This window comes from Ictidomys tridecemlineatus, chromosome 1 (genome assembly GCF_052094955.1).
Source record: "Ictidomys tridecemlineatus isolate mIctTri1 chromosome 1, mIctTri1.hap1, whole genome shotgun sequence".
Lineage (NCBI taxonomy): Eukaryota > Metazoa > Chordata > Mammalia > Rodentia > Sciuridae > Ictidomys > Ictidomys tridecemlineatus.
The window spans coordinates 117,851,373-117,877,695 of record NC_135477.1 but is presented as its reverse complement, the minus strand read 5'-3'; the positions used below and the strand labels follow the sequence as shown (position 1 = coordinate 117,877,695).

Genomic DNA, 26,323 nt, shown 5'->3' with positions numbered 1-26,323 from the left:
TTCCCATAAAATCTTCTTAAAGTGTACATTAGCCAGAATCAGCTTTAAGAACTATGCCTGATGCACTTAACATTTCTAGGATAAACTATTTGTATTCATGGTGATATTTTTTATACTCTATTAGACCCAATTTTTTATGTTCCTACTCAATATTTTTCTTAAGACACTGGCATGGCTCTTGGACTAAATATCACTGCTCCCAAGGGAAGGTAGGTGCTGGATTGCTTGGCTATTCCTACTGACTGTCTCAAGAATGCTGGACATGGTAGTGCATGCCTGCAATCCCAGCAACTTGAGAGACTGAGGCAGGAGGATCATTAGTTTGAGGTCAGACTTAGCAAAGCTCTAAGCAACTTTGTGAAATCCTGTCTCAAAGCAAAAAGTTAAAAAAAAAAAAGGTTCTAGAGATATAGCTCAGTGGCAAATGCCCCTGAATTCAAGCTTCAATATTCAAACATACAAACAAACAAACAAACAAACAAACAAAAAACTGGAAAATATGGCTCAGAAGTCAGTCACTACTCCTGCTTTACACAGCTGATACCACAGATAGAAGTCTGTATTGCTGTGCTCTATCTACTATTGGACACTCCTCTGCCCTTGGGAGCTGCTGCCATGAATAAATTCTAAACTCTTTCTGTATCTTTGCATCACTTGTTGAGAAGCCAGAGTCATTGGCTGAAACTAGGTCAGGCACCGTGGTCTACTTTCAGGTCTTGAGGAGTCTGGTTCCAGCCTCTACCAAGACTCATACAGTGGGGGATTCTCTCCAAGTAGGGAGGAGAATTGATATTATATACCCAGAACAAAATAAACTAAAATGAGACCTTCTCTGTTGAGAATATTTGAAGTCAGAAGCTCTTTTAATGTAACTCATAGATGAAAAGACAAAAATCATATAATGTTTTCACATTTCTGAGAATAATTTGATAGAATTATCCCCCATTTTTTATTAAAAACCAGAGGAAGGAGGAGAGGAGGAGGAGGAGGAAGAGGGAACTTCTGTTTGATAGAGTATACATAAGGGCCATGCAACAGCCAGTTAACTTAGTGATGAAATTTTAGAAGCTGTTCATTAAAACTGGGAAGAAGAGAAGCGTGCCTATCCTCACAACTACCATCTATCCTTCAGCTGAGATACTAGTTAATGAAGGAAGAAAAGGAAAATAAATATGGGAGGCATTTGAAAAGGAAGAACCATAACTCTTATTTGTAGAAATGTGATTATCTGAAAAGATACCATAGAGAAACCATTATAACTGTTGAGAGTTTAGCAAGATGGCTGGGAATAAGACTAATGTGGAAAAATTAGTTGCTTTCCAACACGTTAGAAATAGCCAGTCAGAAAGTATAACAACAACGGAATTATAAAATACTTATGAGTGGGCTGTGGCTGTGGCTCAGTGGTAGTGCACTTGCCTGGCATGAGTGAGGCACTGGATTCCATTCTCAGCACTTCATGTAAATAAAAAAAATAAAGGTCTATCAACAACTAAAAATGCTATTAAAAATACTTAGGAATAAGCATGTATGAGTTTTCCATCACTGTGTAACAGATTGCCACGTGCACAGCGGCTTAAGCATACCCCTGTTTATTATCTCTCTGTTCTGTAGGTTAGAGGTCCAGACTGACAAGGCTGGATTCTCTGTTCAAGGTCCCACAAAGACAAAGAAAAGAGTGTTGGTCTACTGGTCTCTTATCTGAAGACTATGGGGAAGAATCTTCTAGCCCCTTTGAAGTTGTGGGCAGAATCCCATTTTGGTGATGGTGGTACTGAGTTCCCCTTTCCTTGTTGGCTGCTAGCTGCAGGCTACCCCTGCTACTTGGGACTGCTCAGATCATTTCTCAGATGTCCCCTTTCAATTTTAAATGGCAAAGACTTTTGGCTCCTTCTCAAGCTTTGAATATCCCTGACTTTTCTTCTGCCTTCCCCTTCTGCCGGAGAAAGTGATTTATATTTTGGAGCCTATGTGATTAGATTAGGTACACTCTGGTAATCTATTTTAAGGGTTGCTGTGCAGTCATTCAGTGATAGCTAATCATATTCACAGGTTTCCAGAAATTGAGACAGGACATCTTTGGAGGGGAGTGGGCATTTGTAAATTTTGCCCGCCATGAAGTCTAAATAAAATTATATGAGACCTACATATAAAAAAAAAGTATAAAATTTTCTTGAAACATATAAAAGAAAACCATGTTGGTTTTACTTGGTAAATATTGTATCATTCCCCTCTTCCAGCACTCATCCATTCTGTCAATCCAATTTAATTCCAAATTCCCAGCAGAATTGTTTATTAAATTGGCAAGCTGATTCTAAACTTCTAGTAGAGAAAAATGTCTAAGAACTGGCAAAGGCAATTTTGTAACAGAACAATGGATGTCAAATGAATGATATTAAACTAAATTCATTAAAATATTGGGGATGTTGTTCCAAATCTATGAGAGAGAATTGAGATTTAGTAAATGACAAAGTTGTTTTAAATCAAAAAATGGAAATGGTGGCCTTTTTAGTGAATGGTGGTACAGTTATCTATCCATTTGGAAATAAAGTTAGGCCCAGATCCCAAGCACAGAAATAATTTCCAGATGGGGTAAAGAGCTAAATATACCAAGTAAAATTGTGCAAGTATTAGAGGTACCAGGAGAATTTGCTCATAAACTTTGGAAATGCAATTGGCTACTAGTAAGTACACGAAAGAGCACTTACTTTTATTAGAGTCGGAAAAATATAAATAAAAATACCCCCCATCTTTTTCTCAGATTGGAAAACAATTGCTCATGCAAGTTTTGGCAAGGGAGGGGGAACATCTATTCTCACTGTGTGAGTTATAATGGTCTTCTTGGCAATGCCTGTCATAATTTTAAATATGTATATTCTTCAAATGAGTGATTTCACTTCCAGATTTTTACCTCAGAGAAATACACATCCAAGAGCGCAAAGATTTGCTAGATGTGGAATTGTTATTGTAGCAGAAGATGTCCAACCACCTGTCAAGAAAGGGCTTTTTGTTTTTAAATAAATTGTTTAGTGGATTTTGAAAAAGGGACCAATTAAATATAACCAGCATAATTTAGAGGAACACAAAATACCTAAGGAATTTTGTAACAAGAACTGTCTTCTTCAAGTATGTACTATTGTTACTTCATATCACTCATTTTATAATACATTTAATCAAAACATTTCCCTTCCGTTAACAATCCATTTTCTAAAAGCAGTGTAGTATCGAGTGCTCACCCTGGGTGCATGAGCATGTAATGGTAATCAAAATCCCCTACTTTATTGTCACAAAGCATGACTTGGAGATTTTTCTTGCTACCCTGCTAGTGATGGGGCACAAGAAAGGGAAGTTCTGACTGATCTGTGCCTTGATGGTTAAGTGTTTCTTATATGTGTGAAAAACTGTTATTTAACATATAATAACAGTTTTTCACACATATAAAACTGTTTTGGTGCTAGGGATTGAACCCAGGCTCATGCATATGCAAGAACCTTGAAGCATCAGTGTGTGTATCAGGAGGGAAGAGAAGATGATTAACTTTTTAGGTAGATGTCAGCATTTAAAAAGCAGCCAGAAGAGCTGGCACAGTGGCACACACCTGTAAACCCAGTGGCTTGGGAGGCTGAGGCAGGAGGATTGCAAGTTCAAAGCCAGCCTTAGCAAAAACAAGGCGCTAAGCAACTCAGGGAAACCCTATCTCCAAATAAAATGCAAAATAGGGCTGGGGATGTGGCTTAGTGGTCAGAGTGCTTCTGAGTTCAATCTCCAGTATACCCCCCCCCACAAAAAAAAAGCAGCTAGAAGAAATATTTACTTTATGTCTTTGCTTATGTGAAAGAGATCAAGTAAAATATTTTCACAAGGGCTTTTCAGAACATTAACTTTAGCAGCTTTAATCTAAAGGTTTTTTTATTGAGGATTCAAAAATAAAAGCTCTGGCTATTATTATTTCAATTTTATATATCTTCTTATGATGATATGAGAGTAATGGTGAAAACTGCTTTTAAAAATGAAAAAAAAAAGTATGTTTTTTTTAACCAAAGTGTTCTTTGATGAATTTATTAGATGTTTTTTATATCTTTATATTTAAATAATTTTGTCCAAAGATACTTTGTAATCCCACAAGAAAGAAGCTTATACTAATTTAACAGTCACTACTATGTAAGAATTATTTTCTAAAGCAGCTTCTTTAATAAACTTTAAATTACATTTGTCTTTGTAATTGAGGTAAAACCTAAAGAGATACTATGGTCTAATAAAAAAGGTTCCATTGTGAAGGAAGCTCATAAAAGATGAGAACTGTGATTGTATCCCACTGAAACACAAGACAAGATACCTTGTGAAAAAAAATTGAACTGTGAATTATTTTTGCAGAAGTCAACAAAAGGTTCCATTGTCTTGGACCATGTCTTCCGTCACATAAACCTTGTGGAGATAGATTATTTTGGACTGCGTTATTGTGACAGAAGCCATCAGACGGTGAGTACAATGACTTCCTATTAAATTTGTCTGCTTATAACTTGTGCTCTCTCTGGCATTTTGGATGTAGTCCTAGATGGTTAGGTTCTTTGTAACGGAAAATGACTGATAACCACAAAACTGTTTTTTTCCTGGTAATTTCTTTGCATTCTCCCACCCTTTTTGGGCAAAAGTCTGAAGAGTTGCTGGACTCGTAGTTTCTTTGTGTGCAGTCCTCTTTGTAAATGGTTTATGTGGCTTCCATTTTTGCAACCATATTGAAGTGAAGTGCTTTCCATTTGTGCTGTTAGGGGTATTATATAGGAAAAAAACTGTCTAATCTCTTGAAGAGACAGGCCTTTGAAGAAAGGAAATGGTTTAAGAAATACATACAGTACACAAGTGTTAAAAAGGTGCCTATGCCTATCTAGGTTTTAAAAGTGGTTTGAACTGTTATAAAATAAAACAAGTAGGGGTTTTCATTCATGAGTTTGACAGAGGAATAGCTTTCTAGAGGTAAGAGTAATAAAGGCAATCTGGCTTTTGATTCAATGTCAGTTGTTCACATGGTTGACTTGGAAGATCTTCCTGTTTGGTCAGATGGTAGAGAGTTAGAAATTTGCCACAATGGAAAGATTTTAGAGGTGATGATTTTGGAGGATGAAAGGATATTCATTAATATGACTTTTGGTTTAGTCTAAGGAAAAATCTTAGCCTGAGATAGACACACTAGGATTATGCAAAATGCTCCCATGCTTACCTTAAAAATACCCGATTTGACCGGCCTTCTGTTTTTTGCCCTGTGCAACTGTTGTTGGACTAAAGATTTCCTCCTCTTTCTTCATCAGTTTTCCCAGTCTCCACTAGGCCATTTGAGATGCATTCAGTGAAGAGCCTGATTTTTTGAGTGGCATTTCTGTGCCCTACTCCAGGAATGTTCTGGGATAAAAGGCAGGCAAATAGAATGCTGTTGATGGTGATAACTTGTGGTTTCTCATGAGCTAGTCTATTCCATTTCACAGGAGGATTTAACAAAATAGGAGTAAAAAATGGGCATGTTGGGTAGAATGGTGTATAAAGGAATAGCTTTCTAGAGGCAAGTGGTCATTAATGTGTACTTCAAAGAAAGGCAACAGACATGTTTAGAAGTTCACTGAATTCTGTCTCTGTAGCAGAGCTGTAAATCTATACTGAAAGATTAAATTGAAGCCAATAGAACGTACTTTAAATTATATTCATATTTCATAAATAATATTTTCCCAGCAGAGAAAAAAGAGAAAAATACATTTTTCCTGATCTTAATCTAGTATGTCAGAACTTGCCTGGGAGGGTTAACTGTCTTGCTAAAATTGTATAAAACTTATTACCCTCTTTTTTTTCCCCAAAGAAAAACTGAAAAGTAAAGAGAATCGCAAACAATGGCTCTTACTGTTTCAAAAGAATTAATAGTGTTGATAGTTTATTGAAAGTTTTATAGAGTTTATATTAAGTCCAATTTTTTTTTCTGTTACCTTAACTCCTAAGGTTTGGCATCTGTGATAGTGTTTGTAATACAGGTTTTAGGAGAAAATGAAATTATATGCTTAGAAGGAGAAAATTATTAAGTCATGTTTTGATGTGGTTAGAACATTGGCTATATAAATGACATGAAAAAGTACTCTTTGCTTTCTGAATTTGCATTTTCTCTAGTGAACTTAGATAAAATAAAGGTAAACAAAAGGAAAAATAGAGATGATTTATAAGCATTGTTTAGTCTTGACATGTTCAATTGCATTGTCTGATTGCCTTATAGTACCCTGTAGGAGACTTTCAGAATACTGTCATGAAATTTTGTAAGTATTTCAGTATATTAGTAGGAGCAGCACTACATATACCATAGTTACTTAAAGCAAATAAAAAATTTTAAGAATATCTTTATGTTAGAAGAGTTGGGATATAATGAAACATACTTGTCTTAAAAACCAAGTAATAGTTTCCTGCATGTTGCTTGAATTACTGTGCATTAGATTTTTTTTAAAATATATTGCTTTTCTTTTCTTATGCCCCAAGATTTATTTTTAAAGGGTAATGGCTATGTAATAATGCTCAGTAAAATGAATATCTCCATTAAGATCTACTTAGAGAAGACTTTGAGACCTGAAGATAGACCACTTAGGTCAATTCTGGGGGCACATAAAAGAAAGTGGGAGAACCATGGATCAAAGGGAAGGAAGATAACTAGGAATGAAGAGTGCTTACATCAGTGAAAAACCCTGGGATCTTTCTCCTTTCCCTCTCCTGCCATTGGCAATGGATTGTGACTTGGAGCCATGTTGAAGTCCGACTTGGATTGAGGCCAGTGTCATCACAAGTGCCTTTACGTGTGAAAGGCGGCTGGAAAAGTAGAGAGGATGTAACAGTGGAAGCAGAGGTTGGAGCAGTGTAATTACTGCAGGGCACTTGAGCCAAGGAATGCAAGCAGCCTCTGGAAGCTGGAAAAGGGGAAGAAATGGATTCTACCCTAGAGCCTCTGGAGGATAGGCAGCCCTTACCTGCATTTTGATTTTAGCCTGTGGGTTTCATTGTGGACTTTTGACATCTAGATTGTAATATAATTTCTGTTGTTTTAAATTTATGATAATTTGTTATAGCAATGGGAAGAAACTAATACTCATGGATACAGTAGGGGAGAATCTTATCTTGCTTGCTCAGTGGGAATATAAAGCTGTATTATTTCAGAAAGAAACCTGAAACACTATTACTCTTCCTGAGTGATAATATTTCATGTCCTCTGATACAGATGATTAGGATTTCCTTGTGCTTATAGCTGTGTGTGCTTCCCCAGATGTATGGGAGCAATATTAGTGGCTGCTTCAAGAGTATTTAGGTACCTTATTATGGGAGATGGATGGTGAGTTCAGTTGATGATAGGCAGAGAATTTAAATTGTAGCATTGACTCCTTCATTTTAAATAATTGGAAGAAACTTGAACCACCTTTTGGGTTTTCAGATTTTATTAGAAGTGGAAAGGCAGGAGAATCACAAGTTTGAGACCTGGGCAACTTAGTGAGACCCTGTTTCCAAATTAAAAGTTTAAAAAATGGGGCTAGAGATATAGCTCAGTGGTAGATTACCCCTGGCTCAATAACCAGTACAGAGAGAGGGAGAGAGAGCAAGCGCATGAGAGAATGTGATATGGTGGAACAGATTGCTGCCTTTAGAGTCACAAGATAGATGTGAATCCTGTGTCTGCTCCTAATAAATGATCAAGTCACTTAATTTTTCTAAATCTTGATATCTCTATTAGTCACGTTTCTGTTACTATAATTAATCCCTTAAGATGGGTAACAAATAAAGCAAAGAGATTTATTTACCCACAGGTTTGGAGGTCCAAGAGGGTAGTGCTGGCATTGAATCAGCTATGGTGAGGGCCTCATAGCAGATAACTTTATAGTGGCAGGAGTGTGTGTACAAGAGGGAAAAATCACATGGATAGACGAAATGTAGGAGAGACTGTAGTGGGACAGAGCTGGCTCTTCTATAACAGTCCTCTTGAGAGAACTAACCAGGCTGCTGTGAGAGGAGCATCAGTTTCTTCTGAGAGGAGTGCCCTCAGCAATCTAACTTGTTTTCACTAGATGCCACTTTTTAAAGGTTCTACACCACTTCCCAACACCACCACACTGAGAACCAAGCTCCCAACACATGAGCCTTTGAGGGACACATTCAGACCATATTCAAACCGTAGCAACCCATAACAACATCCTTATCTGTAAATCAAGAATAAAATGCCTATTCTTCCTAACTTTCAGAATTGATGTAAGACCAAATCAGAATGCATGAAAGCTTTGTAGATTATGAGGTGTTAAACATGTAAATGGTCTTTCCTTTTGACACTAGCCTAGGAGAAAATATTACTGGTGATTTTTTAAAAAGTACAATAGGGAGAAGAAGGAAACAGTCTGGAGGAGAGAAGAAAAAAAAGCAAATAAACTCCAGAGTCTTGAGATCACTTTTGAGAAATTTTAAAAATGAGTTTTGATGATTATTGGAAGCAATAGTAAGGATAAATGGGATATTCCAAAACTGCCTCTGGTTTTATAGTAGTAGGCATAATCATGTCTTACTTTAATATTAGCACTTGAGGCTCCTTTACAAATTACTCCTTCAAAGGCAGAAGTCATATATAATTAGAGGTTTTCTCAGAAAATGGAACTCAGCATGGCTTTGAGAATCAGGCTGCGGCATCTGCTGCCCTTTGACTTCAGAAGTTAAAGAAGGGGGAATGCATGAAGCACACAGCTAAAGGCAGTATGTAATATCCTCTTTCCCCAGTGAACTCTTCCTTTGCTTCTCCAAGACAGTAAAAGCAATCAGAAGGGAACTTTACCTTCTGGACCAGCCTCCACCCCAAACATACTTAGTTGCTTCTTTCCATCTTTCTCTCTCTGGTCACAAGAGAAGAGTCCCAGGGCTTCTGACCTGGACCTTGTCACTCCTTGCTTTTTCTCTCTGGTAGCTCTAACTTCCCTTTCCTACCCACCTGTTGCCATCAGTGTTTGGGCATGTTCAAGTCTTTGCATTTAGATTCCTCTCCCTCTACTCCCGTGCCTTTCTCTTTTTATTGCCATTAGTTGACTCTGTCACACCTGAGCTCCAGAATGCTTTGTCTAAATTCATTGCCCCTATTTCTTAGATCTCACTCATTCCTAAATTTCTCACAGTTTAGTTTTGAGTCTTATTGTGTAATTGAAACTGCCACCTACCCCTTGCCTGAGAGACACTCTAGTCCTCATCTCACCTGACCTTTCTGTTACAGCATTGACACTAAAGAATCTTCTCATTTGTTCTTATGACACCACATTCTCCTTGCTTTGCTCTTTTCAAATTTTCTTCTACTCATTTCTGTTCAATCTCTTTCATGATCACTTTCCCTCTGTCTATTCCACAAAATGGTAACGATTTACCAAGATTTTGCCTTATTCTCTTATGTTCTAACTCTGTATAGGCTCACATACTTAATGCTACCTCTTCTGGTACTACTATCTTTGAAATAGTCAATATCTTTTAAATATATAAATTAAACTGTATATTTGTATTTTCCCCACTGCTCCCAAATGCTTTGAGTGTTACTGAACAGAAACAATCATCATCCACTGAGCACTAAAGGGCAGCCCAGCTCTGTACTCTGTGTCCTGAGTAATGGTGCTGTCCTTTGTATCCTGGTATCATATTTTGCCGTATGTGAAAATATCACTGTCATCATTGTATGTTCTGGCAAATACCCAAAATGACTGTTAAACCATATGTACGTGATAACGTTAGTCCTGTTGCAAAGAAAGAATGGAAGATTGTCATGTTACATTATTACAAATCAGAACTTTTCCTTTCTGGGGTATCTTCAAGCACCTGGTAGTAGAACAGAGGGTAAAGATGAAGAAGCAGAGGAGTGTTCTTTGACTTTATGAAGAGCATCATAAATCGCACAGTGGCTGGGAGGACTGATGACAATGTATGAAGGATACTTGGGGGCCAGGGGGAAACATGCAAGAAAAGTATGACTGAAGAGTTTTCATGAGTAAGGGGCTTAGAAGGGAATTCTAGAAGCATCCTCATAGGAACTCAAAGTACCGAAATGCTAATTTTCCTGTGGATTGATACACATTACTCTCCCTGTGTAGCCTCCTCTGCTCTGTGGTTTAAATTTTTGTCTAAAGATGAGTGACCCCCAGAGCTAACTCGGATATCTCTAGAGGCATTACACCCTGTAAGGAATACAGACTGGGTTCAAATCAGGCTGTACTACCTGGGAGAGCTCTGTGGCATTGCGGGGCGGGGGGGGGGCTCCCTAACTTCTCTATTTCTCAGATTCCATTTATAAAGTGGGATAGTAATAGAGTAACAGCCTCATAGGGTGGTTGTGAAGATTGAAGGAAATACCCAGACAGTTGCTTTAAACCTGTGGCCAGTGTATAGCTCTTGCTTACTGCTTGAATGCCCCTCGGGTACCTCAAATGCAGTGTCTTCAAAACTGAAGCCATCCCAGGGCGTGGTGACACATGCTTGTAATCCCAGTTATTTAGAAAGCTGAGGAAGAGGATCACACATTTGAGGCCTCCGTGGTATACTGGGACTCTGTCTCAAAATTTAAAAAAAAAAAAAAAAAAAGAGTGGTGGTGGTGGTGGCTGGAGACCTAACTCAGGGGTAAAGTGCCCCTGGGTTCAATCCCCAGTTCTGCAGTAAAAACAAACAAAACTGAAGGTATCATCTTTCCTTCTAAGTCTGCCTTTTTTTTTTTTTAATATTCCTGAGAGGGTGATTTTTTTTCAATCACTTTTTACAAATCATGTATGTATATGTAGTTTTAGATTGAGATTAAAAATTTTACCATAAGTTATAGTACATGTGAATCTTCAGCTTATCATAAACATTGGAATTGTAAAATCCATCACATTACTATTAAATGTACCCAATCACTTTATATATCATATTAATTTGGACTTCATTATCTGCCTTTAAAAAGAATACATGAATCAGCTCTTCATTAAAAGTCAGAAATTTTACTTTATTACTTTTAATCCATAAACTTGTATTTTTGATTCCATGTTCTCCATAAAATTTTCTCTTACATTTTTATTAATAAGTTATGTTTCCCCATAAAAATATTATACATATAAATAGAAATTTTACAAGTTTATTTCCAGAGACCTTAAGGCCCTAATTGTTATTGTTGCCTGTGGGTAGTTATCACCATGATTGTCACTGTGTAATTAATTAAAACAGCAAAGTATTATGCATTTTAATAATTATTAAACATAAAAGTATTTATTGGAAATGTATCTTTAATTATACAAATGGGCCTCTTTTTTTTCAGTGAATCCATATACTCCAGGCCGATTATAATATGTTCTTGGAGTGAGATAAGGCTCAGCCATAATTTTATGTCTATTTTTGTTTTTTATAGATGTTAGCAATGAGTAACCTTTTTATTTTAGAAGAAAAAGGAGTTTCAATAAGGGAAGATCACTCAATTTCTTGAACTTCTTCTGTATTATATGTCAAAAATTGCAGAGTGATCTGTCATCTAAAATTATTTTTGGTAATCTCTCAGGTACCTCAAACACAAGATAGTCATCTTCTTTCCTCCAAAGCTACTGTTTGTTATATTCCTGAGAGCAGAGATTTTTTCAGACCACCCAGTTGGGGTGTCCTTCAATTTACTTGAAAGCAATGAATTAAAAACCACCTGGTTTAATTTGTTAATCATTATAATAATCAACTCCATGATTTATGGGAAATCTGTTTTAAAATGTTTATTAAGAATTATCAAAATATTTTTAAGTATGTTGTTTTCTCTTTTATGTAGAGGCACCTGATTTTATCCCAGTATAGTTATTAGTAATTAGGAAAATTAAAAATTGTTAGTTTCAGAGATGGGTGTATTGCTGTCTCGAGTGTGTGTCTAAAAATTGTTAGTTTCAACCTACATTTGCCAATACAAGATTTTTGATAAGATGCATTTATCAAAATCATATACTTTATGCAATTATGTACTTTATATATGCTTTAGAATCTTGGAGCTGCAGACTTAGTTAATTTGGTTTATGGAAAATGTCCAACATACAACTCTTTGGCAAAGTCAATCATCATTAAACCCCTCAGCCAAATCAGCTTGCTTTCTGTCATTTGTCTATTTAAATAAAAATGTTAACTTAGTTCTGTGAGAAGTATTGCACTTGGAGCTCTTTTCCTAAGATGGATAGATAGATAAGGCAAAGGCTTTTGTCACCTAGAGGAGACAGATCTGCCTTCAGTGAAGTCTTTCCAAGGAGGCTTTGATTTGTTTTATTCTTATGGGACTCTTCCTCTCACGAGCCAGGCATATTTTTATCATAGCAAGAGGATGAAAGTTGAAAAATCATTAAACCAACATCATCACTCCTTCTGCTGCTGTACTCTAATAAATCTGATTTCAGAACACCCAAGCTATGTGCCAAAATACCAGGCATCTAACACTTTGCCTTATCTTTGCCAGAAATATGTATAAAGTGGGGAATGATATAAAGCTGTCTCTTCTGGCTTATGGAGTCTTTATTAAAGCCATCTTTGTTAACCCCAATACTTACAAGTGTGCCTATGATTTTCCTCGAAGTGGGGTGATGGGCCATGGCAGGTGGTCTGCCATTTTATTAAATGAGAAAGAAGGCCTTTGAAAAGGTATGCAATGGAAAAAGAGGACTAATAAAAGAAAATTATTTTTGGTAATCTCTCAGGTGCCTCAAACACAAGGTAGTCATCTTCTTTCCTCCAAATTTCAGGCCTATTCTTGATAGACCAGTTTTAGTAAGTAGTATATGGGGAAGCTGAGGATCTGGGAATTAAGCTCTTTGAAACTCTCTGTTGCCTGGATATTTCCTGGGCAGTCCTCATGTATGCATTCTTAAGGCGTCCATACCTTTATTTGAACAGCTTAGTGAATGCCACCACCATCCACCTAATGGCAGGAGCTAGTTCATTTCCAGCTGATGAGCTCCGCTCCCCTCATGGCTCACCTGCCACCAAACGCTACTTTAGGGAGTGGAAATGGATACTGTCAATAGCTAAATTGGCATGACTGGTTGTAAACACAATTTAGGGTTCTTATGGTCTCCTGCCAACCTCTCCAGAATCAGTCTACAAACTTCAATTTTAGTTAAGGTACTAGCAGATTAACTTGGATTTCTGTAAAAGCTTTTGACAGGACTTCTCGTCTTTGATCTTGCTACCTCCAGTAGGTTTTCCCTACCTCATTTGCAGTTTTCTCTCAGAAAGGCATCCTTGATGGTGTCTCCTCTGTGGCTTAAAATTCTTTAAAGGCTCCCTTGCAGGAAAATACAAACTCCAAAACATGGTTTACAAGGTCCTTCAAGATATAGAGCCCTTAACCAAGGTTATCTTGAGCTCTTTTTCTTCCAATGTGATTCTGCGGTCCCCCACCTAAAAGCCCCGCTCCAGGTACCTTGTAGCTACCCTGCACCACCTGCAGCTTCTGATCTGTACCGTTATATCTCAGAGTGTTGCATCTGCTGCTTCTGAGATGAAACACTCTTGTTCTCTTTCTCTCTCAGTTTTGCCTGGTTGAATCCTGTTTCTCTTACCATCCATTAGTATCTCTAATGTCTCCTCCTCAAAGCTTTCTTCCACCACCCCCAGAAATGCTTTGGGCCCTCTTCTTTCACTTGCAAATACCACCTTGTATTTGCCTGTTAAATAATATCACTGCATAGTAAATGATCTATACTGTTATTGAAGGAAAGAACTTCCCTGGACTGTGTGGGCAGGCTGGTTGGTGGTGAGGGCCTTGACAACAGTGCTCCCTGCCTCCATGTCTGTGCTCCCTCCTTTTCTGCAGTTGAAGTTGTCACCTTATTATGGAAGACCTCTTCTATTGTTTACTTTCAGTAATGAACAGTTGTTCACTGCACACTTTGAAGAGCCTTGTAACCATGTTTTGGAATTTGTTCACTTTCAGCAGATTTCACCTGGTTTTTTTGTTTTTGTTTTTGTTTTTTAAAGAGGGGCTGGGGCTGTAGCTTAGTGGCAGAGTGCTTGCCTTGCATGTGTGAGGCACTGGGTTTGATTCTCAGCACCATATAAAATAAATAAAATAAAGCTTTAAAAAATAAAAAAAATTTAGAAAAAGAATAGAAGAAGCATTACTGAGATGTTGAGAAGTTAGCTAAGAAGTTGATGGGATCATAAGGAATTATATGTGGTATTATAATATTCTGGCAGCTACTGGGTGCTGTTAAGAGCATTTTTGTCTAGAAAGAGGTAGGGTAGCATAATGTGTAATAGAAAAAACGTTATATGAGGATTTGAGTCCAGGAAATGTCACCAGTAGCTGTATGGTTGTAGAGCCTATGCTTTATTGATTAATTAATTGATTGATTGTACTGGACATTGAACCCAGGGGTGCTTTACCACTGAGCTACAACCCCAGTTCTTTTTTTAAATTTTTTTTTAAAATTCTTTTTTGAGACAGGATCTTGCTAAGTTGCTGAGGGTGTCACTAACATGCTGAGGCTGGCCTCGAACTTGGGATCCACCTACCTAAGATTCTGAAATCACTGGGATTACATGCATGAGTCACTATGCTGGGCATCCATGATTTTAAAAATTTGCTTATAATAAATAGTGCTTGCAATTAAAGGGTAAATGTTTCTACTTCTCTAGACTAGACAAATAGTGTCTGGTAAGAAAGAAAGAGACGGTGTTTTTCTGGAACATTTCTATTTAGAAAAGGTCTTCTCTATCCTGAGCACAGTCAGGTGAAGTGTCATGAGAAGTTAGGAGCTCACATACTTGAAAGATACTGGGGGACCCTGCCAAGCAGCACCTGTAAAACTGAGCCTCTATTGCCTACTTTCCTCACTGTAGCACCTGGGAAAAGGAGAGCATTCTTTGACTGATTTTTAGTTTCTTTATTGTATATGATAATTTTGACATGGATTCAGAAATGCTCTTGAAAAACCTAGAATTGTCAAGAGAACTGTACGAATTACCTTGAGCTTAGTCTTTTTATAGTTTTTTTTTTCCCTTTCCCTTCTCAGATGTTTGATCACAGGCACTGTGCGTCTTCCATGGATTTTTTATAATAAAATATTTTATCCTATAGTTTTCATAAATGTGTTGCTTTCCAGATTAAGGAGTGTGAAGAACTGAATTCTATCTTAAGTAGAAAGTTCCTTCTTCATTAATGGTACCCAGTGCCTTTTTTCACCAAAGCTAGATTAAATAGATGAACACTTGAAAATGATAAAGGTACAAAATTCTTTAAAACAGAACTATCAGGATTGGTGGAAAAATCAATATGTATGCATACGTTAATATATTTATATGTAAAACATGGTGTGCGAGTATTATAAGTATTTTTCTTGTCAATAAAATAGGTGCTTGAGAAATTTCTGTGACTGGCTTCTTCTTCTTTGTATAAATATATGAAAGGAATATGCCTGAGTTATTTTTATTTTTATTTTTAGTTGGACACGATATCTTTATTTATTTATTTTTATATGGTGCTGAGGATCGAACCCAGGACCTTGCACATGCTAGGCAAGTGCTCTACCACTGAGCCACAACCCCAGCCCAATGTCTGAGTTCTTTATCATTAACATTTTATAAATTGGACTGTCCTTCCTGATTAAATCAGAATGAACTATAAAGGATAGAATTTCAGACAGTTGATTGATGGATAGCTTATGAGAAAGCAGTGGTTTTAGAGTTAATGATTCTCAGTGTTTTTTTGATTATTATAGGAGCACATTTCATGGGCCCAGCAGCCTATTTATATGGAATCTGTTGGAAATTTTAAGTATGAAAGGTTAAGATTGGACTGAGGAGCTGTTTTTTTGGAACTGGGAGTCAGCAGTTCTGAATATGTTAAAATCCATGGAAGTGGAGAGGCAAGATGAATAGTTGGACTCTCAGAAGGCTAGAGTCGCAGTAGTAGTCCCTTGGTTTTTGAAGTCCTGAAACTAGACAGTCATGGAGGGAGAAAGACCCATGTAAATACAGAAGAAAAGGGGTGAGACTTCCACGTGCCCCTGTTCTAACCATCTAATTTGTGCACTCTGGAGTTCGGCACAACCCTGTGGTGTGGTGCTGAGGAGGAGGTCTAGGCCCTACTGGCTTTATAATCCTGAGGGTTGGCCTGGCTCCTCTGAGTCAAGTTACTTGGCAAGCTACACCTGCATTCACTTTGAGCTACTGGAACACGTATTTAATTTCTACAGTTTCAGGACGTGTGGACTTCCCATGTTGTTGCTTGGCTTCCTCAGAACATACTGGTTGGTTTTCAAGGGCAAGCATCCAGAAGAAGAGGGAATGAAGGATGGATAGCAGGACAAAAGCTGTACTGTGGCAGAGCAAGGCTATCCACAGAGCTGGAGCAACTGCAGATGTCCTGGGCACCAGTTTTTGTGACCATGGAAGAAAGATTTCAGAGAAGGTACACATAATAGCAGGCATAAGTTTATTAGAAGAGAAGCGAAAAGGAGACACTCTCAGAAGAGAGAATGGGTCCTCTCAGAGAGTAAAGGGATAGTGCGTGCCTCTCTGGCCCTCTAGTTTTATTGAGGGTCCCAGGGAAGATTCCAGAGTGTTCCACCACATCCATCTCTTCTGACTGATAGCAGGATTGCATTAGACTTTCAAGTTGTGGCTGCTATGGTCTTACCCCATGGAGGGGAGATTTTACTGTTATAATGACATGCTAAAGATCCTCTGGGTCACCTTGGCCTACACTGACAGGTTCTAATTGGAATTGTTCCTACATATTTTATGGTTAGGGGACTTTGCTTCTAATTATCCTATCTCCCTGCATCCTGGAATCTGTGTAAAGGTCACGAAAGTACCCCCTTTCAGGGTGACTTGTGTTCTTATCGACAGGTAGGAGTCTTTGGGTCTACATTTCTCCTGCAGATAATAGGTTGCTTGCTGAGAAGTGTAGCATATCCTATTGACTTAAGCCAGGCAGGGTCAGAATGGTCTCCAGTAAATTGCTTTTTAAAAGAAAGCGTGTAGGGGTGAGCACAGTAATCTCAGTTTGTAGAATTATCCCTTAACCTCATGTTCCCACTACTCAAGTCTGTTACCTATCAGTATCACCTTTTATGAATCAAGTCTCAAGAGTCAGACAGTGTTACTTCTGTTGCTTTGAAATAGGTCAGCCCGCATGTAATGAGAGGAAATATTACATTACACCTTTTGATAGGAGTAGTATCAACAGTTATGAAGACATGTTTTAAAGCATGAGAGTCTTTTCTCTGGTCAAAAAAATATTTGTATTCTTCTGACACATAAAATGCACTCATGCCGCCCATCATCTTCTTTATTATGACATTGGATTCACACTTGAAGTCTAGAATCTCATCAAATAAGACTCTGGGTACTTTTAAGTTCAACTCCAACTCCTTGAATACAGTTCCTCTTGAATTGTGAATTAAGATAGTGAGAAAGCTATATGGCTCTACTTCACAAGCAGCAATACTGGTGATATGCATAGGATACCTGGCAAAAACATTTCTAACTAACTAATGGAGTTGGTTTAGTTTTTTTATAGTTTAGTTTTTTTTAAGTTGACAAATAATATTTGCATAATTTGAGTTTGGAAATTTATCCAGACTCATGTAGCCATTTCTTTGATTAGGGCTTGGTCTTACTGGCTAGAATTTGTTTCATTGTGATGCCTGGCCCTGCACTTGGGCCTCTTGGTTCTATTTACTGACTTTTCTTTATTTTTCATTCTGCTTTTTGCCAATGAAGATTGGGGAGTTCAGAGGTTTCTCGCTTCTTTTCCGTCTGTAATGTCTGTTTTGTTTCCCTCCCAGCCCAAGCTGGAAAATTCTCTTAAAAAACTGTAGATTTCTTATGAATCAATTTTTAATCTACTTTGTTAACAAAGGAAACACAAATTGCTTTGAAATAAACTCTTTTATATACCTTGGATTCCCTATAAGACTATTGAGGAAAAAAGCCCTTAGGATTTTTAGGGGAACTTTTTTGTTATTTTGAAAGGGTCTATGAGACATCATATTAAATCTTTTTGAGCATTTCAAAAAGTTTTTTTTTTTTTAACCATTGCCTCAAGTTTTGCTGATAGCATACTGGATTCAATCTTTGCCTGGAAGCCATGTCTTAATTATAACACCATTTGCCTTCTGATAAGACAAAGAATAAGAAAGTTTATTTCCAAACCCAGTAAGTCCTGGATCTTTTATATTTTAACATTTTTTAAGCTTATCTCTCTCTTGCATTTCATTATAGGCAGCAAAATGAATCCAATCGGCACATTCACCAGTCTGCTTGGAAATCTCCTTATCTGGATCATCCAGTCCATTAGGTACATTTTTTATTTTCCATGTTGCCACTGGCAACAGCATCTCTAAACCTTCTGCCCCTCCATAAGGTTCCCTTTCTTCCTGCTTCCAGTAGCTTTCTCTTTGCTTTTCTTTATGCCTTTGCAGAGAGCCTCCTTCAGAGCCCTCCGGCTTCTGCTGATACTCTCCTTAAGGTCCTTCTTGGTGCCTCATCCAAAAAACATTGAGTGGAAAGTGAAGGGAGTGGGGTCAAATCACAGGCCTTTTGGATCAACAAAGGGAATTTGACCATAAGGAAACTAATAGAGGATATTGGCCTGAAAAGATCTGATTCATGCTTTAAAAGAATTCCTCTAACAGCAAAGGTAGAAACAAGGATACCATTAAAGGAGTTTAAGAAATATAGGTGAAGGCAATGGCTGCTTGACCCGGGATTTGAGAGAATTTTTCATATTGTTTCTGTTTTGAACATAGAGCCAACAGGATTTGCAGATGGATGCTCAGAGCTAACAGAAGAGTTTTGTACCATTTACTTGGATGGGGAAGATGGCAGGAGAACAAGGGTTTTTTTTTTTTTTTCATTGATTTGTTTTTGGGGGAAGTGGAATCATCCATACCCTTTTGGACATACAAGATTTAAGATTCTAATTGACATCTAAGTGGAGATGTCAAATAAATAGTTGGATTTAGGGGAGATTCTGGTTTGGCTATAAATCTGGTAGTTGTAGTATATAACTGGTGTTCACAGCCTTGGGCTTCAGTGTGAAGTGTGAGCCTGGGTAGTCTGGCCTTTCCTGGTTAGGAGACGAAGAACAACTAGCTAAGGTGGTGGTGAAAGTATGGGCAGTGAAGAAAGAGGGAGAAGCAAGGGGAAGGGCTGCCTTGAAGCGTGTAACAAACATTTAGGTAAGTGGGTAAAGACTCTGTTTCTGTCATTAAACAACAAGAGGGTCATTGCAGTATTCTGGTGATGCTCCTGTGCTGTTTGGTTACCACGAACACATTAATTTTTCACTCTATTAATGAAGTGCAATATCGTTGGCTGTGAATTATTTATAAATAAGTGTGAGAAATGATTGTTTATTGATAGCATATAAATTCAGGGTGGGGAATGATGGAGATGCCAGACATCCAGGGGTTGTTCACATGGGTGGTGGCACTAGTGACACCTTTACTTTCTGAAGGTGCACATATTCTGTTAAGTGCACAAAACTAAACTATTGTATTAAATTATCTATATGTATATGAAATGTGTATAAAACATAAATGGATTTTATGTTTAGACCTGGGTCCCATTCTCAAGATCTTTCATTATCTTTATGGAGCATTAGAAAACCTGAAAAAAAATGCATTTTGGATAAGGGATACTCAACCTGTGTTAAAGTGAATTTAGGAGAAGATGAGAGAGAGATAATATAAAACAACTTTTGTTTTCCATATATTCCTTTTAAATGTGGAAATAAAATGGGAAGATATAGGAATCAGAAAGCTTTTTATTTTGACCAGGTGCCATGGCCCATGTAGTTATCCCAGCAACTTGGGAGGTTGAGGCTAGAGGATCACAAGATCGAGACCAGCCTCAGCAACTTAGTAAAACCCTTTCTCCAAATTTAAAGGGTTGGGGGTGTGATTCAATGGAAGTCCCTCTGGGTTCAATCCCCAGTACCAAAAAAAAATTGTTTTTTTAATTTTGAAAAAGGCATGAATTCAGCCAGGAATGATTTTTCAGAAAGGGAAACAGTGGTGGTACAGGAATGAGCAGATAATTGGATGCACTTAAGTGGAGCATGGACTGTTCCTCCACAGTAGTGTGAGAGAGGACAGGACACAGCACAGAGTCAGGCAGATTGGTGTGTGGCTGAGAATGCATAGGCCTGTCCTCAGTGAAATAACTGAGATCTTCAGCTGAGAGTGAGATGCTGGAGGTTTAAGAACAGAGAAAGTGTCAAGGAGTTATTTAGGCACGTAAGATGGTACAACATAGTAGAATTCTGGGTGATTCCAAGGGTTCCCTTGGATTACTGATGAGTGAATGATTGAGCTTTCAGTTGTGTGTAGCCCTTGGGTTTCTGCACAGGAAAGGGAGGGAGTTTAAGTTAACCATGTGTGGTCTCCCCTGTCCCCATGGACATTGTGGAGGGAAGGATGTGCCAGGGAAATGAGGACAACTGCAAGTGAATGATTACAATGGATAAATGAGGGAGGTCAGGGCATGGGTGGGGGGACAACAGGAGGAACAATGAAATACCAGTAGGATCACTGAATCGGATGTCCTCGGGGAGTTAGAATACTAGAGGAAAGAAGCTGGGAAAGAAGAATTGGTAGTTGAGAATGATAATTTGAAATTAAAGTTATGCATTGTGGTTCAGATAGTAATCTAGAGTACCTTGGCCTGGGCATAAGTTGAAAGGAATTCAGTTCTGTGGATGTTTTTCTATACTTTGGGGCAAATTGTTTACTCAGTGTTTATTTCTTCATTTTAAGTGGTAATTTAATAGTTTCTGCATCATCAAGATATTAAGAGGATTAAACAAGAAATAAATGTAAAATCTTCAATAGTGCCTGGCACAGGTAATTTAATATTAGTCATTACTCTTGTTATTTCTTTAGCCCTAAGAGTGATGCCACAGTCCAGAGGCCTATGGTGACTCATTGCAATTCACTTTTGCTGAAAAATGGTGCCCAGTTACAATTTCCTCTGCTTCCAACAACAGGCCCTTGGTTTTTTTCTCTGCTGAGAGAGTTTGGTTATGGTGGTTTTACTGGGAGTCCTTAGGCTTTTGTGATTCATAGCATGGAGCAAATTAAGACCACATCCTGTTAATGTTGCTTAGAGGACCTGGGAGCTCTTTACAGGAGGGCTGGGAAAAGCACAAATAGCTGTCATCACAATCCTGGATTTCTTGGAAAATACGTGTGAATTATATGAAGTCTTTAAACTCCCAAGAGAGACCTGTTTTGTCATTTTTTGAAATCTTTGTGCTCTAGTCCCTGACAAATGACCATCTCTATTTTTACTCCCCAGATCAAGAGGTTGTCTTGCTATATTGAAAAAAACAAAACAAAACAAACAAACAAAAAACCTACAGTGTGTTTTAAGGCCTTTTCTTTGGCTTACAGAAAATATTATTAAATATAAATGTAGCATTCTTAGATTTTTCTAAAGGAGAATCAGTATTATACCCAGTGTGAAATAAGATGCAGCAAGGCTTTTATTATTTTATTCTGTCTGTTTTTTACTTGAGACTTTGGAGGATTTATTCTACTTTTAGAACTCTAGGAGACTCTAAAAGAACAGTTGGAAAATGGGAGGTTGTACCCTGGATTTAATACATATCTTTTCAAGGTTAGGCTATTGATTTACTGGACAGCATTAGTGTTTAAAGATCTAATTCTGAGACTGTTACCTAGGAAATTGATGAAATTGAGACATTATCAGCCAAGGTGAATGAAGGAAGCCCAGGGCAGTTTAGCCAAGACTGTCATTGTCCGAAGGGCCTGTCATTTCTCTCCAGGTTACATCAGTGCTGTTATTAAAATTGACAGGACTGATGCAGTAAGGTTACCTAACTGCTTGCCTCTCCCATCCTGGGAAAGAATAAGAGCCAGAGAGGATTGTGGTCCTGACTCCTTAGTAACTGAGTGTTTGGGAGATGGTGTATTAACTCTCTCTTATATTGGTAGCAGACTGTATGAAGTATGCACGAGAGACCCGGGTCTGTCTTGGTAGATTGTTATCTTCCTACAAAATAGATTCTCATGCGATATGTGAACTACAAACAACAGGATGTAAGTTTCAGATGGAGAGCAGTGTCAAGCAGAAAAGTGACTTTCCTAGAAAATGAACAGGTTGAATGTTGAGAGAGACAATATGAATACATGTGTTTCTCCTCATATTCACCTGGGCAGATAAGACAGCTGTGCACCCAAGTACCATTCAGAAAAGCCACACAGGAGTGTGGCCAGTACCACATTTTTACAGCTGGATTGATGTTTCTCTTTCCTTTCACCATGGGCAGGTGGAAAGTATGGATAGGAGATTTTTCTTTCTGGAAGTTCTCTTAGTCTATTTTTGTTGCTATAACTGAATACCTGAGACTGGGTAATTTATAAAGGATAGAGGTTTATTTTGGCTCATACTTCTAGAAACTAAAAGTCCAAAATTGGGCAGCTACATCTGGTGAGGGCCTTGTGTATATTAAAACATGGTGGGCAGGTGGACGTGAGAAGAAAATACAAAGCAGAAGGGACGGTCTTAACAACCCACTCTTGTGGTAAATAATCCAGTCCCTGGAGAACAGCATTAATCCATTTATGAGGACAGTGCCCCCTGTGACCTAATCACCTCTTAAAGAATCCATCCCTTCTCAGTATCATTACACTGGGAACCAAGTTGCAATATGAATTTTGGAGGAGACAAATCATAGTCAAACCACAGCATTCTCCATGAATGTTGATTTTTTTTTTAAGCTGAGTATTTGGGCAGCACTGATTTTGTTTGCAGAGGATGTGGAGTATTACATTTAGATGTTGTCACTTAAAAAGTGGACCCATTTGCTTTAAGAGCAGTTGAGCTGATAGATACATTTCTTACAAAATAAGGTTCTTTTCTCCGCTATTTATTTTGAGGAAAGTTTTTTTTTTTTTCCTCCACAAACACACTATTTAGTGGTTTTCTGTTCAGCAAAGCCTTCGTATACCCACCCTGCAGAGTTGATTTTCTTTGTATATTATTTTATTATCTTGCATTATATGTCATATACACATTATTATCTCACTTAACTACCTTATATTATAATTATATGTCTATGCGTCTCCCGCTATACTGTAAGTGCCGTGATGTTAGGGATGGGTATTGTTCATCTTTTTGTGTTCTTGTGCTCCCCAGGACAGTGTCTGACGTGATGTATAAAGAACAAGTATAGAGAATGTCTATATATGTTAAATGAATAAATAAAGGACACCCCAGGATTAGGGCCTGCCTCTAGAATATTGGCATTTGTGCCCAGTTTTCTGGATGTAGTCCTTAAAAGTGGGGTGCTGTTTTCATTGGCAAATTCTTGAGCCCTTTTTCCTCTTAAGATTACAGAGCAGCATCCCGATGTGTCTCATTGTGATCTGACATGTGCTATGTTTGATTGCTTGTTGATAATGAGTGGTGACAAGTGCTGTCATAGTGTGGCCGATTTGGTTCCAAGGTCATATCTTTCCCTTGGTTGAACATACGTGGGTTTTGCATTTCAAGATGTTGGCTTATGAAACCTGGTAGGTTGTGTTTATTATTTGTGTTCTGGAGCATTTATCATTGTCTGACCTCTGTAACCCCTGGTTTCCATTTTGATCAAATACCATTTGTGCCATGGCAAGCTCTGGATTAATGCTTAGCATATCTAATGTGCAGTGGAGTTGATTGAATGGCCTTTGAATCTTGTCTCTTCTTTTTCTTGCTGCAGAATTATCATTTCTAACTCATCTCAGGATCTTCATTACATTTTTTTGCTTTGTGAATTATTTTCCATATTTCTTATTGGTGCATTATAATTATTTATTAATGGTGGGATTTATTGTTACATATTCATATAGCCACACAATTTAAGAATATAATTTGGTCAATATCATTTCCTAGGATTTCCCCTTTCCCTCTCACTGGTCCCTTTCCTCTACCAGTCTCCTTTGGATTTTTATAAGATACCCTCCCCCACTTTTCTAGCCTTTTTAGCTTTCAATACCAGAGAAAACATGCAAACATTGATTTTTTGAATTTGGCTTATTTTGCTTAATATGATGTTTACTTCATAAATTTAATCATTCTCATGGGGAGTGATTTATTTTAGAATTGTATAGATCATTACTAATGTGACATTTAAAAACAATTTTTTTTTTAGTTGTAGATGGACACAATGCCTTTACTGTATTTTTTATATAGTGCTCAGGATCAAACCCTGTGCCCTCCACATGCGAGGTGAGCACTCTACCACTGAGCTACAACCCAGCCCCATTAATGTGATATTTTTAAGATATGTTATTGAGTCTTTGTTATTCCACTTAAAGAGCTTCCTTTCTGTTTTCTTTAGCTGAATTTTGATTGGCAAACACTCTGGAGACAGGAAAATAAAACAAACAGATGACAAAACATGACAGAATGTATACACATTTTAAAACATCATATATTACCCTACTTATATGTACAGTTTTTGTTTTGATGAACCCATTTAGATTTTTTTTTAAAGAGAGAGTGAGAGAGGAGAGAGAGTGAGAGAGAGAGAATTTTTAATATTTATTTTTTAGTTCTCGGCGGACACAACATCTTTGTTTGTATGTGGTGCTGAGGATCGAACCCGGGCCGCACGCATGTCAGGCAAGCGCGCTACGATTTAATTATAAATTAAAAAAAATTTATTACCAAAGACAAATGCATAAAAAAATTTGTAAAGTTTGTTATGTTGGAGTGATGATGTTAGAGAAATTAAAAAGCTTTCCTCCAATTTGTTCATTAATAATTTCAAGACAAGATTAGACAGAGACAAGGTTGGAGCAGAGGCCCTGCCCCTTTTCTCCTTTCTTGCTGTGGCACTTATTGAGTCCTCATATAGAAGTGATGTGTAAGGCCAAAAATTGAGATTGATATTCTAAGTGCTTTGACATCTGGGCTTCTCTTGTGGAAAAGTCCCCCAGCTCAACAACCGTCTCAGACCCCAGCCCACTGGGATTTTGATCTCAGCCTTGCGAAACCTGGGGCAAAGGGACCCACTGACTTATAGAACTCAGAGATGATAAATGGGTGTTGTTTTAAGCCTCTAACTTTGCAGTCATTTATTATGCAGCAATAGAAGCTTAATGCAAGTGTTAGTGGGAATTTATGTTTGTTTTCTTTGGTTTCTCCCTCTTTGAGAAATATAGCATTAATCAAGTCATTTTATTTAACATGAATGACAAGAAACAGTCCATCTACCTAATGTTTCCATTTTGTGGGAAGAATTCTTACACAGAGGAATGGGTGTGTGCTCTGTGTCCAACACACAGCTTAACATTTGCATTGGTTTTGGTCTACTTGGATGAGCCACGGTTTCCCTATGAATCACTATTTTAACATCAAAGTCACATCTTCAGTTATCGTGGGATCCAGAAGCACTTCACTGATTACAGCCTCTGCCTCGAATCTTTTCTGTTTGAAAAATGAATGCTTGTAGACCTCTAAAGAAATGAGAAATGATCAATACCAGAATAATGAGAATTGTATTTTAAGTTGTTCCACTTGTGTATGTTGGTTACTTTCCTTTCTAAAATACTTGGAAACTTGAAGCTACCATATGAGTGACAGATAGTGAAGACATTGTATGCACAAATAAGAGTTTAGTATGTAATCAAATGAGTATGACACATACTTAGTGTGGAGATAAAAGGCAAGGGGGTTGTATGAAATATTATAACTATTACTTATAATTACTCTGCCTGTTATATAAGGCATTTCTTCCCTCAGCCAAGGGGAAGGAAACAGGAAACTGGCAGGCAGGCTCTCTTGGACTTCTCTTGCAGCCCCTGATTCCTGCTCCAGGAGTGACGGGGGAGATGTGAATGCTCTCAGCAGGGCAAGCCCAAGAGTGCTGGGGACGAGGTAGCTTAGGTGGGCCAGCTCCTGCTTCCTTTCTTCGTTCAGGACCATGAGGAAACGGAATGGGGCAGCTTGGCCTTAGGGCCTCTCGGATTTGTCTAGAATAGTGGGGGAGAAGCTCCATCTCTGCTTCCCTGTAGGTCCTCCAGGACAGCCCTTGGCATCTTTCCCTCTGTGCTTATGTGAGATCTCCTGGTTCCTTATCTGTGCTTCTGTGGCTTCTCCCTGCAGATGGAGAGATGAGGCTAGAGGCTTGAATCTCCTCTCTTTCAGTGATTTTATTTCACAAAGGTGAAATTTAAAGGAAAGCCTTTTCCCAGGACCCAGAATTTTCCCACTCCTGCTTGAAATTCAATTCATTAAAGATTAATTTGAATTAATAAGCAAGTACCTTAAACCAGCTGACAGCAATTA

The 26,323-nt window shown here is 37.9% G+C and overlaps 1 protein-coding gene across 2 annotated transcripts in view; it reads left to right on the top strand.

The window, feature by feature from the left end:
- Positions 1-26,323, top strand: part of Epb41l4a (erythrocyte membrane protein band 4.1 like 4A) — a 231,495-nt gene that overhangs the window by 96,629 nt on the left and 108,543 nt on the right. For both annotated transcript variants that reach the window (XM_078045544.1, XM_005327228.5), the window contains exon 2: positions 4,375-4,479. Coding sequence is in view for 1 of the 2 variants with exons in the window: in XM_005327228.5 (XP_005327285.2) it covers positions 4,375-4,479 (105 nt within the window). In the remaining variant the exon portion in view is untranslated. The remainder of the gene's footprint in view (positions 1-4,374; positions 4,480-26,323) is intronic.